We start from the raw sequence: 15,446 nt of genomic DNA, 5'->3' as shown, positions 1-15,446 counted from the left end.
TCTTCAGTCTTCGTTCTTCGATGTTCTTCTTTTTACGAAGACACGAACCGCATTCTCGACACCGGTTCTATGACTGATGATTCACGGCACACTCGATTTCATGCACCACACGTAGAGAAACGCACGTGAGTCAAGCAGCGACATGTTGTCCTTGTCGCGGGCTGCGATTGGTCGACGAGGCACGTCGGGGATAGCAGCACGCTGAGCGTTACGTCACTCAAAACCCTCGAAACGTCAATTCGGTAAGTCAAAAAGTGAGCAATTTTCGAAAAGTGGTGTCCGAAAATGCTGCGACAACGTTTGAGTGAGAAATACGCGGCGTTCCAGAGCACGCCGCTGTCGTCGTACGGACATAACCTCAAAAACGAGAAGGGCGAAAAGCCGTTTTTGAGCGAGTATAAATGGGGCATTGTGGGGCTAGTGGTGTCCTTTTTAGTGATTACGGCTAAGTTGTTCGCCGCGTACCGTAAGTGGTTTCTGGTTTAGGTTATGTTGTCATAGTGTTACCAACTTGGGTATTTCAGGTGATGACATCAAGGAGTTTGTGGTCGATCGGCGATTGTTTATCATAGAGATTATTAACGAAGATGGGAACGTTATGTATCACCATACTTGGAAGAATGTGGTTAAATATAGCAGTATTTGGGTACCAATTTTGTGTGGGGTGTTGACCACGTATTTTACATGGATGATGGTCTATTTGGATTCGCACACCCCGGGGGTGCAGCCCCCGAGCCCTCTTTCACCCACAAAATACAAGTAAGTTTGTGTGGTTGGTAACATTGTTGTTTTGACGTGTTGTTGTTTTGTAGGTTGAGGTCAGGGCATTCATTCCATCTGAACTATGTCTTCGCGGTCTTGATGGGGGTTTTAGTTACAGGGTATATGTATTGGAGAAATATCAGTATAGAGTACTTTTAAATGATTTATGGGTTTAGTGCTTAAGGAAATTATATATTTTTATATATTATTTAACGTGGATTTTTATGTAAGCAGCTGTTTTGCTTTAACGTAAAACTTTTATTGTAACTTTATTATTTATATTAAATGACGTGGAATATTAATTTATTGTAATAAATGTGTTGTAACAATTGGGACTTTTTTTACCTGAATTTTCGCAGTTGGTATTTAAAAGATTCGGTGTATTTTGACATTTGTTATTATTTCACAATATTACTTCAATTTTATCTACCTATCTACGTCTGAACACGTGTTTATTCATTTCAGATCAGTATAAACGCACGATGGAAGTGCTGAAAATATTTGAAGACAAATTTAAGCAGATAATTCATAACAACATCAAAAGTGTTTTACTGGAAAATAATGACGCCGAAGGTAGGTTTATTATTATTTTTTTTATTAATGATCACATGCAAACCACTTGTTCCGTACTTATAGTTTTATCGTTAAATATTACTCAGATACACACCAGTCGCCACAAAAAGAGGGCACCCCCGACCGCCCCTCGTCCCTCGCTTGCTCCTACTGCCGGACCCACTTCACCACCCTAAGCGAGCAACGCGACCACTTCAAGCTCGACTGGCACCGCTACAACCTCCGCCAGTCCCTCCTGCAAAAACCGCCAATCACTGAAGAGGAATTCGCCGAAAAAACCACCAAAGGTACGCCCACTCTACCTTAACCCCTCCTACTAACCCCCTTTTCCAGACGACCTCTCCAGCATCTCCGGCTCGGACTCCGACTCCGACAAAGAGGACACCCTGGACACTTACGCCACCGCCCAAGGCAAAATCTTCCTCCAAAACTCCGACGGCAAGGTCTTCTCGCTCTACGCCTGCCTCCTCCAACAAAAAAAAGTAAGTTGTAGCTCCGCCTCCACCCACTCTAACTCCTCCCGCAGCAGGAAGACCTACCCGAGAATCTGCACTCGCGCCTCCATTCCTGCTGCGTCACGTCGCAGAAGTGGGCGGTCTTGATGCTAGGAGGCGGGCACTTCGCAGGCGCCATTTTCGACAAGTACGAGCCAATCGTGCACAAGACGTTCCACTGCTATACGGTGAGGGCGGGCCAGGGCGGGGCGCAGTCGTCGCGCGACAACAAAAGTGGCGGGACGCACCCGAAGAGCGCGGGGGCGTCGCTGCGTAGGTACAACGAGCAAGCGCTGATGCAGCACGTGCGCGGGATCGTAGAGGCGTGGCAAAGCGAACTCAATGGGTGTGGTTTAATTTTCTACAGGGCGGCGGGGCCGTACAATAGGTCGGTGTTGTTCGGGGGCGGAGCGCCGCTGTTCGACAAGGAGGACCCAAGATTGAGGAGTGTGCCGTTCTCGACGAGACGGGCGACGTTCGCGGAGGTGAAGCGGGTGCATTCGGTGCTCACTCTAGCGCACGTTTATGGTAAGTTTTTTAATCACAATAAACATATTTTTGATTGTTTTGACGGTAGAGAGTCTGGAGGCGGCGGTTGAGTGTTTTACGCGCCACAAAGTTAACGAACAGAACACCAAACGTTCGAAGGCGAAGACAACGTGTATTGATAGAGCGAAGTCCCGAGAAACCATAGAGCGCCCTCTACCGGTTCCTCGAGTGTCTGAAAGTTCCGAAGAAAATTTTAAGCGCCCTCTGGCGGTCGCTCCAGTTTCGGAAAGCTCCGACGAAGACGTGGATCTTCTGATGGAAAACCAGCAGATTTTTCTCGAGGATTCGCTTCAAGAGTTTGGAGATTCGTTGACGCCGAAGCAGAGGCAACTAAAGAAGAAGAAGAAACCGAAGAAGAGTAAAGCGAAGAAGTTGCAAGAACAAGAGGAACATCGCAAAAAGGAGCTCATCGACGTTCTAAGTACAGGCAACATCGACAAACTATCGCAACTTCTGGAGAATTTCTTGAAGGTTAGTGACAAGAAGGAAGATTTCGTGAATGAAGCAATCGATGATCAAGGGAACACACTCTTGCACGTAGCCGCACTAAACGAACAACAAGAAACTCTAGACTTTCTTCTGAAGAATGACGCAAATCCATGTCTTAAAAACCAGAAGCAACAAACCGCGTACACTTGTACACAGAGTAAAGATATTCGAGAAGTCTTGAAACAGTTCGCTCGAGATTTCCCGGACAAGTTTAATTACAATAAAGCTCAAATTCCGACGAATGTGTTAACACCAGAGGAACAAAACGAAAAGAAGAAGGTGCAGCGGAAGTTGAAGAAAGAGAAGGAGAAAGTTAAGCGGAAGGAGAACGAAATTAAACGCAAGGAAGATTTAGAGAAGGAACGATTTCTTAATTTGAGCGACAGGGAAAAGAGGGCGCTGGCTGCAGAACGCAGGATTTTAAGTCAAGCGGGTACTGTGATCAGTAGGTGTTTCTTGTGTGCAGCGGATATGTCTGGGAAAGTACCGTTTGAGTACCTAGGGAACAGATTTTGCTCCGTTGACTGTTTGAAAGCGCACAGGATGCAAAATCCAGTCGTGTTGTCATAGACTACTTCAAAATAAATTATTTATACATAACCTAAATAAATTTTGTCATTTCGTCTGTGTAATTCTGGTTTTCTGACGTTTCTGTTCAACATGGCGCAGGTTTGTTCAATAAAAGACTCGTTTGTATTGTCATAGAAGTCAAACTTTTTATTTATATAAATACATGTAAAAGAAAAATACTCAAAAGGATAGAAGACTACAAAACCGAACTAAGTACTTTAAATGCGAGGGTCTTTTCAACTTCCTCGAAGCTGAACGACCCCGGATTGTCCTTAGGAAGTCGTTTATTAAATAAAAGTTCTATAATTCTATAAAAATACTTCAAAAACAATTCGTCTAACAATTCACAGCAAACATTTAGTAACACCGTTGGTCCTTTGGTAGAAAATTACAAAATTACTCGTGTTTCAAAACAATAACACCAACCAAAACGGGAGATTAGTGGAGGTTTACTAACTTCACACAAACGTGAAAGACTAGAAAGGTACAACAAAAAAAAGTGCCCTGTAGCTGTATCACCAACATGTACTTAGGTAACTAATAACTTTCATAAGAATTTTACTCTGGCAATTTTGGACTCATCACAGGTACAATAAAGTCTTCCATATTTGGTATCACCATTAATTTCTGAAAATAAGCAAACGCCATTGATGTTAGCTCGCTTTCTGTATACTTACTTGGAACTCCAAAAGCAGCTTCTTCTCAATCCAGCTCGTGATGCGGAGGAATGTAATGTTTCGTTCGCCCACAATAGGGTGCGCCGTCAGCGCCAGAGTCGGCGTCGGCCTGAACCCCACCCAAACCCTATCACTAGGAGGCGGCGGCACGTTCAACACCAAAGTACCCACCAACTCCTTGACATCCACCTTCAACCCCAGCTCCGTATTCGACACCTCCTCCATCGCCCTCTTGATATACTTGTTCTCAGTAGCGGCCTGGAAGAACTTCGACTCGGCAATTTTATCCACCATTTTGATGAACTTCTTGCTCGTGTTGCTCGTTCCACCGAGACCTTGGACGGGCACTCCTGACGCGTCCAAGGCCGCCGGGTACTGGTTATTCTGGAACGGACAAATCGCTTCTTCGTCCGACGTGCTCTCGGCGGAGTCCTCCACGTCCGAGTGGAACATGGCGGGTTTGTCGGTGGGTTTGTCCGCGTCTGCGCAGTAACAGGAGTGGTGAAGGTCTCTGATGGACGCTGGAGGGCAGGCGGGATTGGAGGACGGGGTCAAGGTGGTCGGTAAACTGAGATATGGAAGCAATGTGGGGCAAAATCGTACAAATATATGACCGAACAAGTCGGCTATGAAATTTAGTTATAAATTTGTGATGTTGGCAACACCAAAGCAAATGTCAGCAGATAGCGCGAATTTTGAGGTTAGTTACGATTTTGTGTATCCACGTCCCCCAGGTCCTTACCGTGCGGATGCGGCTGCTTCAACTTCATCAAATTCAGCTTCGTCTGCAGAATTAGCACCACCAGCCCGTCGTAAGTGATGTCCAGGTCGATCCACAGCCCCCTGTCGTCCATCATCGGCTTAGTCGCCCTGTGGATCAGCGGCGGCATTTGCCCCAAATTTAACTCCGTCACCACTAACCCCTCGATGAAATACGGAAGCTTAATGGAAGAGAGTTTCCTCTGGATCTTGTCCTTGACTCTCTGTGTGAACGTGTCGTCCCGTAGACAGTCGAACAACACCCTGCCTACAAAAGCGTTGATCCACTGCACGTCGGCGCAGGGTAGTTCATCCCCAGATTCGTCGTTCTTGTCCTTTTGATACGACTTAGCCTGTAGAAAACATAAATGAGAGAGTTGGAAGGTTGGCGGCGACGCTTGAAAGGTATGTAGGACGGGACAAGGACCTTTGGGTTTTCCACATTAGAACACTCAGTCACCTTCTTAAAAATCAACATGTATTTGGCGTAGTCTAGCTCTTTGGCTGCCTTGTCGAGCAAGGTGTGGGATATTGCGCGCACGGTGGTCGTGGGGGTGACGGGTAAGTGCGCCCCCCGATGGGTGGCGGCTTTCAGTCTGCGAAACCAGTCTTCTTTTTCTCGGTCGGTGCGTCCGAAAAGGTACAGCTTGGTGGTGGAGGGGCTGTCATCCTACACAATACTTGTTATCCCCACCACTACTTAAGTTAAGCGAACTTACCTCAGGTGGCGTGAAGGTCCCCCAGTCGTCCAACCCCTCCACGTCCTCGTCGAACACGTCCTCGTGCTCGTCGTCCTTAGTACTTTCCTGAAAAGCATCATCAAGCGCTTTTTCCTCCTCCGCTTTTTCCTAAAATGGACATTCAAACATGCACCCACGTCCGGAGCCCCCGCTTACCGAATCGTCCTGCGACAGCGGCGACGGAGTGCTCGCTCGCGACGTCTCCGAGTCCAAATCGAACTCCTCGTTCTCCTCACTCAACTTACTGAACCTCAAAGTCTGCGACCTCCGTTTCTTCACAGCGACGTACCTCTTTGGTTTCTGGGCTTCGGGGTCCTCGTCACTCTTACTAGGTAGCGGAGGTTGGGGTACCACCGTCTCGAACTGCATCTGGTTTTTGCGCAAAGTCACACAAATGGGGTACTTTTTGCTCCAGTGCCTCTTCTTGGCTAGACCTTCGGGTAATAGCGACACTTGTGCACCTAGTAGGTTATAGATCCTGTGATGGGTGAATACTGGTTTGACTTTGGGTTCGTTCCAAAGCGCCCTCTTTGCGACCTTGCTTCTAGTGTGACTCACCCGTAACAGGTTACCTTGTAAACGCAAATAAACCGACTGAGTCTGACTTATGTGGTAAGTGTGCGGGTTGTAAGTGTCCGGGAACTCGTTGACCCAACCCTGAAGGTTATTTAACATTTTACGCGCAACTGTAGTAATAATCGTGCTTTTACCGCACTCACCTCGTACTTCGTCAAAGGTTGGAACTCCTGGACCGCCGGGACTTGCAAAATCTCCGGCGGAGGAACAAAGCTGGTTAAATAAGACGGCGTATCCAACAAATACTTCAAATAATAAACAACAACAGTAACAGCGACACCTATCGTAATCCCGGCCAAGTAAGTCGAGTAGTTGTGTATGAGCAGATACGTCACGACGAAAGCCACGCCCACCATAACCGGCCTACAACCACGCAAACCAATCAAAAACACCCACGCTGACACTCGTCGGCTTACCTAAGCACACTAATCTTCGCCGGTTTGGGTTTGACCCTGAAATCGACGTACCCCACCGGCGCGAACACGGTTTTCGGGGTTTTGGACGCCCAGTGGACCTCCCGGACCTCGCTGCCGCTCACCTCCTTGATGTTGATCACGTTCTCGGCGTCTAGCTTGATGTTGTCGTAGTCGTGCTCGAGTGCTGTCAGTACTTTGTCCTCGGCGGTGGTTTGCAGATTGGCGTCCTCTAGGGCGTCCACGGCGCTCTCGATCTCCGTCTCTTCGGGAAGGGCCTGCTCGATTTTGTCGGTGTTAATGTTGTACAGACTGGTGAGGTTGCGCCGGGTGACCGTTCCTTCTTTGTTGGCTGTTTTCTTGAGAAGACGGAAACGCTGGCGCAGGCCGCCCCCGGAGGCGGCCAGTTTGGCTCGGTCTTCAGTCTTCTTGTCTTTTTCGATGGAGGGGGTGTCGTCGTCGCTCGACATCTCGGCGCCTAAATTTTGTATATTTGTTTGGTAAAATTTTGAGATGACGTCATCGATTTTTTGAGAGGGGATAAACGCATTTTGACTACAAATTTAATATAACAATCTGTCTAATAAAAATCGACACAGACGTCGGACAGCTGGACAGACAGACAAACGGAAACGGGAATTGTTTCGTACTCTAAAAGTCCATTTATAAACTCGTCGCTGACGTTGCTATTCGCCGTTGACTTGGGTTTTCAACCAATCAAATTGCGGTAGTGTGCAGTCCTGCCAACTTGAAGCAAAATCCCCTGAAGTAGGGGACCTTTTTGTGCCTTTGAACAACACAATACTCAAAAACATGTTTTTTATTTCTTGTGGATACGGATTTTGCAATTAAGCTCCGCCCTCTTGGCTCACGACGAATAAAAAAATAATTACAATTGAGATAGGGTGGGTGGGCGGGGCTACATTTTGCCTTTTTTTTCTTAATGTGTGTAGTCATCTTTTGACAACAAGAAGCTTAAAACATGTTTAAAACGGTAAATTTGTATAGGGGAATATCGATTTTGCAATTAGGCTCCGCCCCTCAGTTTGACAACAAATGACAAATTCATCACGATTGAGATCAGGACGAATAGGTGGGACTTCTCTTTTGGTTTTCTTTTTTAATATATTTCTCGTAGAAAAATAAGGACTTTACAATTAAGCTCCGCCCCCCAACTTACGACGAATAAAAAAAATCATCCGAATTGAGATTGGGCGGGTGGGCGGGGTTTATATTTTGCCTTTTATTTCTTAACATACATAGCCACATTTACACAACAAGAAACTTAGAACATGGTACATTTTTGCAAGGAAATATGGATCTTGCAATTATGAGGCGGAGTATTATTCCAAAATCCAGATTTCCTTATACAAATTTTCCATTTTAAACATGTTTTAAGTTTCATGTTATGAAAAAAAGTATATCTCTATTGTAATGATTTTTTGATTTCTTGATTTATCGAAATTTCGACGCTTCGATTATTATTATTATGCGATTCTTCAATTTCCCAATTTTTCGATATTTCCATTTTTTGACTTTTTTTTAGTTTAAAATTTTTCAATTTTTAATTTCTCGATTTCTCGACATCTCGGTCTTTTCATGTTTCAATTTCTCGAAATATCAGTTTTTCAATTTTTTGATGTTTCAATTTTCTAATTTTTTACATTTTCTATTTCTCATGTTTTCGATTTTTCGATTTTCGATTTTTACATTTGCAATTTTTTAATTTTTGGCATTTCTAACTTTTTTTTATTTTCCCATTTCTCGATTTCTAGACTTTTCGGTGTTTGATTTTCCAGTTTTTCAGTTCTTGAATTTTTCGATTTTCAGGTTTTTGATTCTTCAGTTTTTCCATATTTTAGTTTTGAGTTTTTCGATTCAAAGTCTATTTTTTTTAAATTCCGATTTCTTGGTTTTTCAATTTATCTATTTTTAAAATTTTTATCTTTCGATTTAAAATTTTTCAATTTTTCGATTTTCTGACGCTTCCACTTCTCGATTTTTCAGTTTTTTGATATTTTCAATTTCCGATTTCTCGATTTTTCAGTTTTTCAGTTCATAAATTTTTCTATTTTTCAATATTTCCAATTTTCAGAATTTTAAATTTTCCAATTTTTCGATTATTATAAGATTAGTTTTTAAATTTTTCAGTTTTTAATTTTTGTTTTTTAAATTTTCTAGTTTTTTCTATTTTTCAGTAAGTATTTTTCAACTTCTCGATTTTAATTTTTTTTATTTTTAGTTTTTGGATTTTTAAATTCTACAGTTTTCGATTTTTCGATATCTGAATGTTTCGATTTTTTGATTTTTCATTTCTCGATCCAGACTTTTTGAAGTTTCGATTTTTCAAGTTTTCGATTTGCTGAATTTTAGACTTTTTTCGACTTTAATTTTTTCGATTTTTTGAATCTTCGATTTCTCGATTCTTCGGTTTTTCGATATTTTCAATTTCCGGTGGCTCGATTTTTCGATTTTTCAGTTCCTCGATTTTTCTATTTTTCAATATTTCCAATTTTCAAAATTTTAGATTTTTCAATTTTTTGATCTTCTGATTTTTCAACTTCTGGATTTTAGATTTTCCGGTTTTTCAATTTTTCGATTATTGTTAAAATGTTGGTTTTTAAATTTTTCGATTTTTAAATTCTTCTATTTTTCGGTTTTTCAATTTTTTAATTTTTCATTTCTCGATTTCCAGGCTTTTCGATTTTTCAGTTTTTCGGTTCTTCAGTCTTTCGATATTTTCAGTTTCTGATTTCTCGATCTTTCAGTTCATCGATTTTTCTATTTTTCAATATTTCCAGTTTCCAAAATTTTAGACTTTCCAATTTTTTGATGTTTCAATTTTTCGGTTGTTGAGTTTCTCGGTATTTTCAGTTCTCGATGTCTCGATTTTACAATATTTCAAATTTTAGATGTTTCAGTTCATCGATTTTAATATTTTTCAGTATTTCGAATTTTCAAAATTTTATATTTTTCAATTTTTTGATTGACTTGATTTTCGACTTTTCGATTTTAGATTTACCGGTTTTTCAATTTTTCGATTATTAAAAAGTTGATTTTTAAATTTATGGAGTATTATTCCAAAATCCATATTTCCTTATACAAATTTTCCATTTTAAACATGTTTTAAGTTTCATGTTATGAAAAAAAGTATACACATATTACAACAAAAAGGCAAAAAGTAAACCCGCCCACCCGCCCTATCTCTATTGTAATGATTTTTGTAATTCGTCGTGAACCAAGGGGGCGGAGCTTAACTGCAAAATACTTATTTTTTTACAAGAAATTAAAAATGTGTTTTGAGTATCGTGTTGTGCAAAGAATACTGTGTATATTAAGAAAAAAAGGGAAAATATAAACCCCGCCCACCCACCCCATCTCAATTGTGATGATTTTTTTTATTTTTAGAAACTTAAAACACGTTTAAAATATGGTAAAATTTGGTAAGGCAGTATGGATTTTGCAAATAGGCTCCCCCCCTACGTTGGCAACGAATGAAAACTTCATTACTATTTAGATTAGGGCAGGTATGGGTGGGGCTTAATTTTTCGCTTTTTTTTTTTCTTAATATACATAGAATGCTTTGAACAACACGATACTCAAAAATATATTTTTAATTTCTCGTAGAGAAATAAGGATTTTGCAGTTAAGCTCCGCCCTCTTGGCTCACGACGAATAAAAAAAATCATCACAATAGAGAAAGGGTGGGTGGGCGGGGCCTATATTTTGCCTTTTTTTTTAAATATATGTAGTCGTCTTTTCAGAACAAGAAACTTAAAACATGTTTAAAATGGTAAATTCTTGTAGCAAATATGTATCTTGCAATTAAGCCCCGCCCCTTGAACTGACAGCGAATAAAAATGCATCACAATTGAAAATTGAGGTTGGGGCGGCTATGGGTGGGGCCTAATCTTTGGCTTTATTTTTTTCTTAATACACATAGTATTTTTTGAACAACACGATACTCAAAAACATGATTTTAATTTCTCGTAGAGAAATAATGATTTTGCAGTTAAGCTCCGCCCTTTTGGCTCACGACGAATAAAAAAAACATCACAATAGAGACAGGGTGGGTGGGCGGGGCCTATATTTTGCCTTTTTTTCTTAATATGTGTAGACTTATTTCGACAACAGAAAACTTAAAAACAGCTCTAAAAGCAACGTCAGCGGGAACTTCAGCGTTTAAAATTCCACTTAAGGGTCATGAAACTTCAAGAAAACACGAAAGTAGCCAGTCGTCCGATGGACTCGATTACTTTCTTAGCTTACGCTCATAGGTCCAAAGTTATTTAGTTAGAACTTCAAGCACAAATAAACAAAGACAGTTTCTTAGATAAATTATACTATTTGATTTTGCGATTTTTATTATGATAGACAAAGGAAAAGTCCAAAAAAGTCAATAAAAAAAAATACAAAAAAGGTGACTGAAAGAAAGCCGTAAGAAAAAATTAGACATAAAAAGATTACAAAGACTGAGAAAAAGTCAACAAAAAACGACGAATAAAAAAGGTGACTACAAAAAAAAACACAAATTTGAGACAACAAAAACTATAAAAACTAAGATAAAAAGAAGATGGCAAAATGAACAAAAATGGCCTCTTGTTTCTTTTTAAATAAAACAAAAAAAGTCCGCAAAAAAAACATTTAAAAAAAAAAGAAAAAAAGGTGACAAAGCTTTAAAAAAAAGCGATAAAAACAAAATCTTCAAAAAAAAGTAACGAAATTGGGACACAAAAAGGCGTCATAAACGGAGGTAAAAAGTTGAAATAAAATATAATTAAAAAAAAAAGGCGACAAAAAAGACGATAAAATAGGAGAACTAAAAACACCGTGAATCAAAACTCAAAGCGCATTCATAAACCACTAGTAGAATTTCCTAAGCAAAATCAAGGTGACGTCAAATTGTTGGTGGCGATGATCAGACAAATTTTGGTTAACGTTTTACTATCTGCACGATATTCCTAAAATACAGACGAAATTTGAGTCTGGTAGTTTTGGAAATTATTCGTCTAGTAAAAATCGACACAGACGGCAGACAGACAGACGATACAAAACGACAATTTCAAAAATCGAAAAACTGAAAAATAAAAAAAACTTAAATTTCAACACGGATTCATACACCACAAGTACAAGAGTTTCTTATTTTATAAAATTTATTTAAAAATTTCCAGTTAAAATTGGATGAAAAAAAATTAACTCAAGTTCGAAACGAGAAATCCGACTCACCTTCAGTTGTAGACACAATCCCACAAGTTTTCGATATACTGCTCTCCGATAATTCCTCCGAGTCCGAAACACTGGAATTATCTTTGCTATCCTTCACTATTCTACCCTTAAGAGGAGAACCTTCTTCCTGATTGCGTGACTTAATTTCTGTGATTTTATCTTCGACGCTTTTAGTGATTTTGCCCTACAAGATCTCAAATTGTACCCTCATTAAAAAAAAACAAACAAACTGAATTACTTTAATATCTGAAAAAAATCTCCATGGGTCGGATGGTGGGGAGGCATCTATGGTAGAGCTAGGGGTGATGTCTATACTCGTCGAACGCTTTACCAATCTAGGAAGGTACTTTAACGGACTACTGTCCGGTTCGTTGATTCCTAAAAACCACACCCAATATTTTACGACCAAAATTAAAAAATCTCACTCTGGTGTTTAAAAAAAGCGATCATTCAGAAGAGAAATTGACCGAAATTTTAACGAATTTGGCGATTGTGTGCGAAATGTCAAATGGCCAACTGTGTTTGCCCACGCGTCATTCAAATCTCTAAAAAAGGGGTAGCATAATCAAATAAATTTCCACCAACATCGTTAACTTTATTTTATTTCCAAACAAGCTCATCTTATTTAATGTGTTCATAAACACATCTTTAATTGCGGTAATAACAATAAATAAGAACACGGTATTATTTTAAATGAAATCTGCAATTCATATTAATAATTGCGTACTTTCAAACCGCACAACCAATCTTTACAATATTTGTTTCTTATACACACAATTAGTGTTCAGTTTACAGCCGCTATAAAATGGGAGATAAACCTCTCGTAAGTAGCGTACTTTTTCAATTTTTCCGCACATAATGGCCCCTAAAATCGCTAGCTTTAGACAACCGTCAATTTAATACGCCGGCCTTGACCACACTCATTATGACTAAATAAATACTATCTGGTTAATAATTGCTACCACGTCAAAATATCTTAATCACCCAATTGAAAACCAGCGAAACAAATTTCTATGAAATCAATCAATCACCAGATTGCAACACTCTTTCACGGAATTAATTCCTTGCGCAATCCACTATCTACACAAATACCTGTGGCCCCCGCGGACGCCGTTGACAGCTCGTTCCCCGTGTGCTCCTCATCGCTGGCGTAGAGCTCCTCCAACTGTTCGGCATTGGCGTGGAACTTGATGGAAATAGTCGGGACCGAAGTCGTCACCGGCTTACCTAAAAAAACGCCCGTAATCCGCGATTTCTAGACAACGTGCTGCTAAAAACGCCACAATGTGTCTACAAAGCACTAACAACAAGTGATAAAACTAGAAAAAAGTGTCACAATACACGACATATACCTTTTACCTTTTAACATTCCTAATGTAATTTTACCATCAGTTTTTTTACTCATAGTTACAGGGTGTTAGTAACAAACTAGAACAAGCAGTTAATTTTCTGCAATTTCAAATGAAAACATCAATGGCAGCCACTGAGTCGAAATCGGGAAGGTTTTACCTTTAGGTTGTTCCATTTTCATACATGGGAATTGAGTTGGGCTTGTATGGACAGGCTGAAAATCGATTCTGGGTTGTAAACACTTGACAACAAGCTATTTTCGTTTAATTCGCGATTAATTCACCGGAATTTAATTAGAAGAATTTAGTTGTCATCGGGAAATCGTTACTGTCAAAGTACAGTCGTACCAACGGAGGTTTTAGTTCACGTTCGAACGAAAAGCGAAACAACAAAGCAATTTAATTTGAAACTTTAACACAGAAGTGGTTGTTAGAGATAACACCACGAACCGTATTTGTTTCCGATTTTGTTACCCGTGATATTTTTTACGAAGCGTTTTTATGGAACACTAGTACCAACCGTGCTTGTGTCATACTTGTCACTTGTCAAAAAAAGAGCTTTGTTGTTGATGACTGGCGATTATTGTGATCTGTGCTAAAATAACTCAGTTAAATACAGTAAATGTAAGTATTCGCACACGCTTCACCTAAATGTTGCTATTTAAGTCACCAAATTGCGCAAACTTGCCTTTACTTGTAACCATTTCACAAAAACACTTTTGAGGTTATGTTTGTGATAATGCAAAAAATGTGTTTTAGTAAAATTTGGCAAAAATGGAGAACATAGCCACCGACTCGGGGAAAATCGTCAAGATGGAAGTCGACTATAGCTCGACGTGCGACGAGAAAATCCCCGAGTGCCAAAAACTGGCGAAATCCGGGAAACTCCATGACGCTCTTGACCAACTCCTGGCCCTAGAAAAGCAAACGCGGACGGGGGCTGACATGGTCTCCACCGGGCGCGTCCTAGTGGCGATAGTGCAGATTTGCAGAGAAGCTAAAAACTGGGCGGCTCTCAACGAACACATCGTGCTTCTAACTAAACGAAGATCTCAGCTGAAGCAAGCCGTGGCTAAAATGGTGCAGGAGTGTTGCACCTACGTGGATCAAACCCCTGATAAAGACACCATGATTAAACTAATCGACACTTTGAGACAAGTCACCGAAGGGAAAATCTACGTGGAAGTAGAAAGAGCCCGGTTGACACACAAACTAGCCAAAATTCGTGAGGAAGAAGGAGACATGTCAGAGGCGGCGAATATCATTCAAGAGCTTCAAGTGGAGACGTACGGTTCCATGGAAAAGCGCGAAAAAGTTGAACTAATTTTGGAACAAATGAGGTTATGTTTGGCGAAACAGGACTACATACGAACGCAAATCATCTCGAAGAAGATTAACACGAAATTTTTCGATGATGAAGGCACTCAAGACTTGAAATTGAAGTATTACAGGCTTATGATGGAGCTGGATCAGCACGAGGGATCGTATTTGGCCACTTGTAAACACTACAGGGCGGTTTTAAATACACCCAGTATACAATCAGAGCCTTTGGAACGACAAGCAGCCGCACGCGCTGTAGTTCTCTATCTAGTTTTAGCCCCCCACGATAACGAACAGTCAGACTTAACCCACAGGGTGTTGCAAGACAAAGTTTTGGAAGAAATCCCCATGTACAAACAACTCTTGAAGTTGTTTACTACGTCTGAATTAATGAAATGGTCTGGGCTTTGCGAAATTTACGAAAAAGAATTAAAGTCGACGCCGGTTTTTAGCGGAAATGAACAAGCTAAGAAGCGCTGGAACGACCTAAAGTGGGTTGTTTTTTTGTTTTGAACAAAATATACAGTGTGTATGTTTCAGGAATCGCGTCGTCGAACACAACATTCGCGTTATGGCTAAGTACTACACGAGAATCAAAATCCAGAGGATGGCGGAGCTCCTGGATTTGTCCGCTGGCGAGACCGAGGAGTTTTTGTCCCAAATGGTGGTCAGCAAAAGCGTGCAGGCGAAAACAGACCGACCGTCCGGAGTAGTTCATTTTCAACAAAGCAAAGATCCGAGCGATGTTCTCAACGATTGGGCGCACGATTTGTCGTCGTTGATGCAACTAGTTAATAAAACTACTCACTTGATTAATAAGGAGGAGTGCGTGCACAAGCACCTCCAAGCTAGTGCTTAATATAGCAATAAGTTTTGTAATTGTGCTTGGTTAATATAGTCTATGAAATTGAGTTGGGTTTTAGTTCGTTGGTTGGGCACGCGGAGCGCT

At 40.7% G+C, this 15,446-nt stretch overlaps 4 protein-coding genes across 9 annotated transcripts; 3 read left to right on the top strand and 1 right to left on the bottom strand.

Moving 5' to 3' along the window:
* The first annotated feature begins 153 nt into the window (after positions 1-153).
* On the top strand, positions 154-3,574 carry LOC135133040 (tRNA endonuclease ANKZF1-like). The gene is made up of 6 exons (XM_064061277.1): positions 154-242; positions 1,228-1,335; positions 1,422-1,622; positions 1,669-1,817; positions 1,862-2,357; positions 2,407-3,574. Exons 2-6 carry the CDS (start codon positions 1,245-1,247, stop codon positions 3,435-3,437), a joined length of 1,968 nt encoding a protein of 655 aa, XP_063917347.1. The 5' UTR covers positions 154-242; positions 1,228-1,244; the 3' UTR covers positions 3,438-3,574.
* Positions 286-1,091, top strand: LOC135133045 (uncharacterized). The gene is made up of 3 exons (XM_064061288.1): positions 286-466; positions 525-759; positions 813-1,091. Exons 1-3 carry the CDS (start codon positions 286-288, stop codon positions 919-921), a joined length of 525 nt encoding a protein of 174 aa, XP_063917358.1. The 3' UTR covers positions 922-1,091.
* LOC135133038 (testis-expressed protein 2) lies at positions 3,558-13,616 on the bottom strand. Of its 6 annotated transcripts, none has more exons than XM_064061270.1 (13): positions 13,338-13,616; positions 13,188-13,277; positions 12,921-13,055; positions 12,067-12,206; positions 11,829-12,012; positions 6,606-7,080; positions 6,333-6,552; positions 5,770-6,270; positions 5,593-5,721; positions 5,301-5,543; positions 4,857-5,226; positions 4,115-4,635; positions 3,558-4,064 (listed from the first exon to the last, which is right to left on the bottom strand). In XM_064061270.1, exons 2-13 carry the CDS (start codon positions 13,231-13,233, stop codon positions 3,996-3,998), a joined length of 3,033 nt encoding a protein of 1,010 aa, XP_063917340.1. In that variant the 5' UTR covers positions 13,234-13,277; positions 13,338-13,616; the 3' UTR covers positions 3,558-3,995. The 6 variants fall into 6 exon arrangements, with proteins under 6 accessions (XP_063917340.1, XP_063917343.1, XP_063917342.1 ...); XM_064061273.1 differs by having other exon boundaries at positions 4,115-4,596; XM_064061272.1 differs by having other exon boundaries at positions 5,334-5,543.
* An 85-nt stretch (positions 13,617-13,701) lies between these two features.
* LOC135133043 (26S proteasome non-ATPase regulatory subunit 12) lies at positions 13,702-15,408 on the top strand. The gene is made up of 3 exons (XM_064061286.1): positions 13,702-13,801; positions 13,937-14,988; positions 15,038-15,408. Exons 2-3 carry the CDS (start codon positions 13,952-13,954, stop codon positions 15,354-15,356), a joined length of 1,356 nt encoding a protein of 451 aa, XP_063917356.1. The 5' UTR covers positions 13,702-13,801; positions 13,937-13,951; the 3' UTR covers positions 15,357-15,408.
* Positions 15,409-15,446: the final 38 nt, after the last annotated feature.

This window comes from Zophobas morio, unplaced genomic scaffold (assembly GCF_036711695.1).
Source record: "Zophobas morio isolate AGI-343-1 ecotype UQ-CSIRO unplaced genomic scaffold, CSIRO_AGI_Zmor_V1 ptg000021l, whole genome shotgun sequence".
NCBI classification, from domain to species: Eukaryota; Metazoa; Arthropoda; class Insecta; order Coleoptera; family Tenebrionidae; genus Zophobas; species Zophobas morio.
The sequence above is the reverse complement of the archived record's forward strand: the minus strand, read 5'-3'. Positions and strand labels throughout refer to the sequence as shown.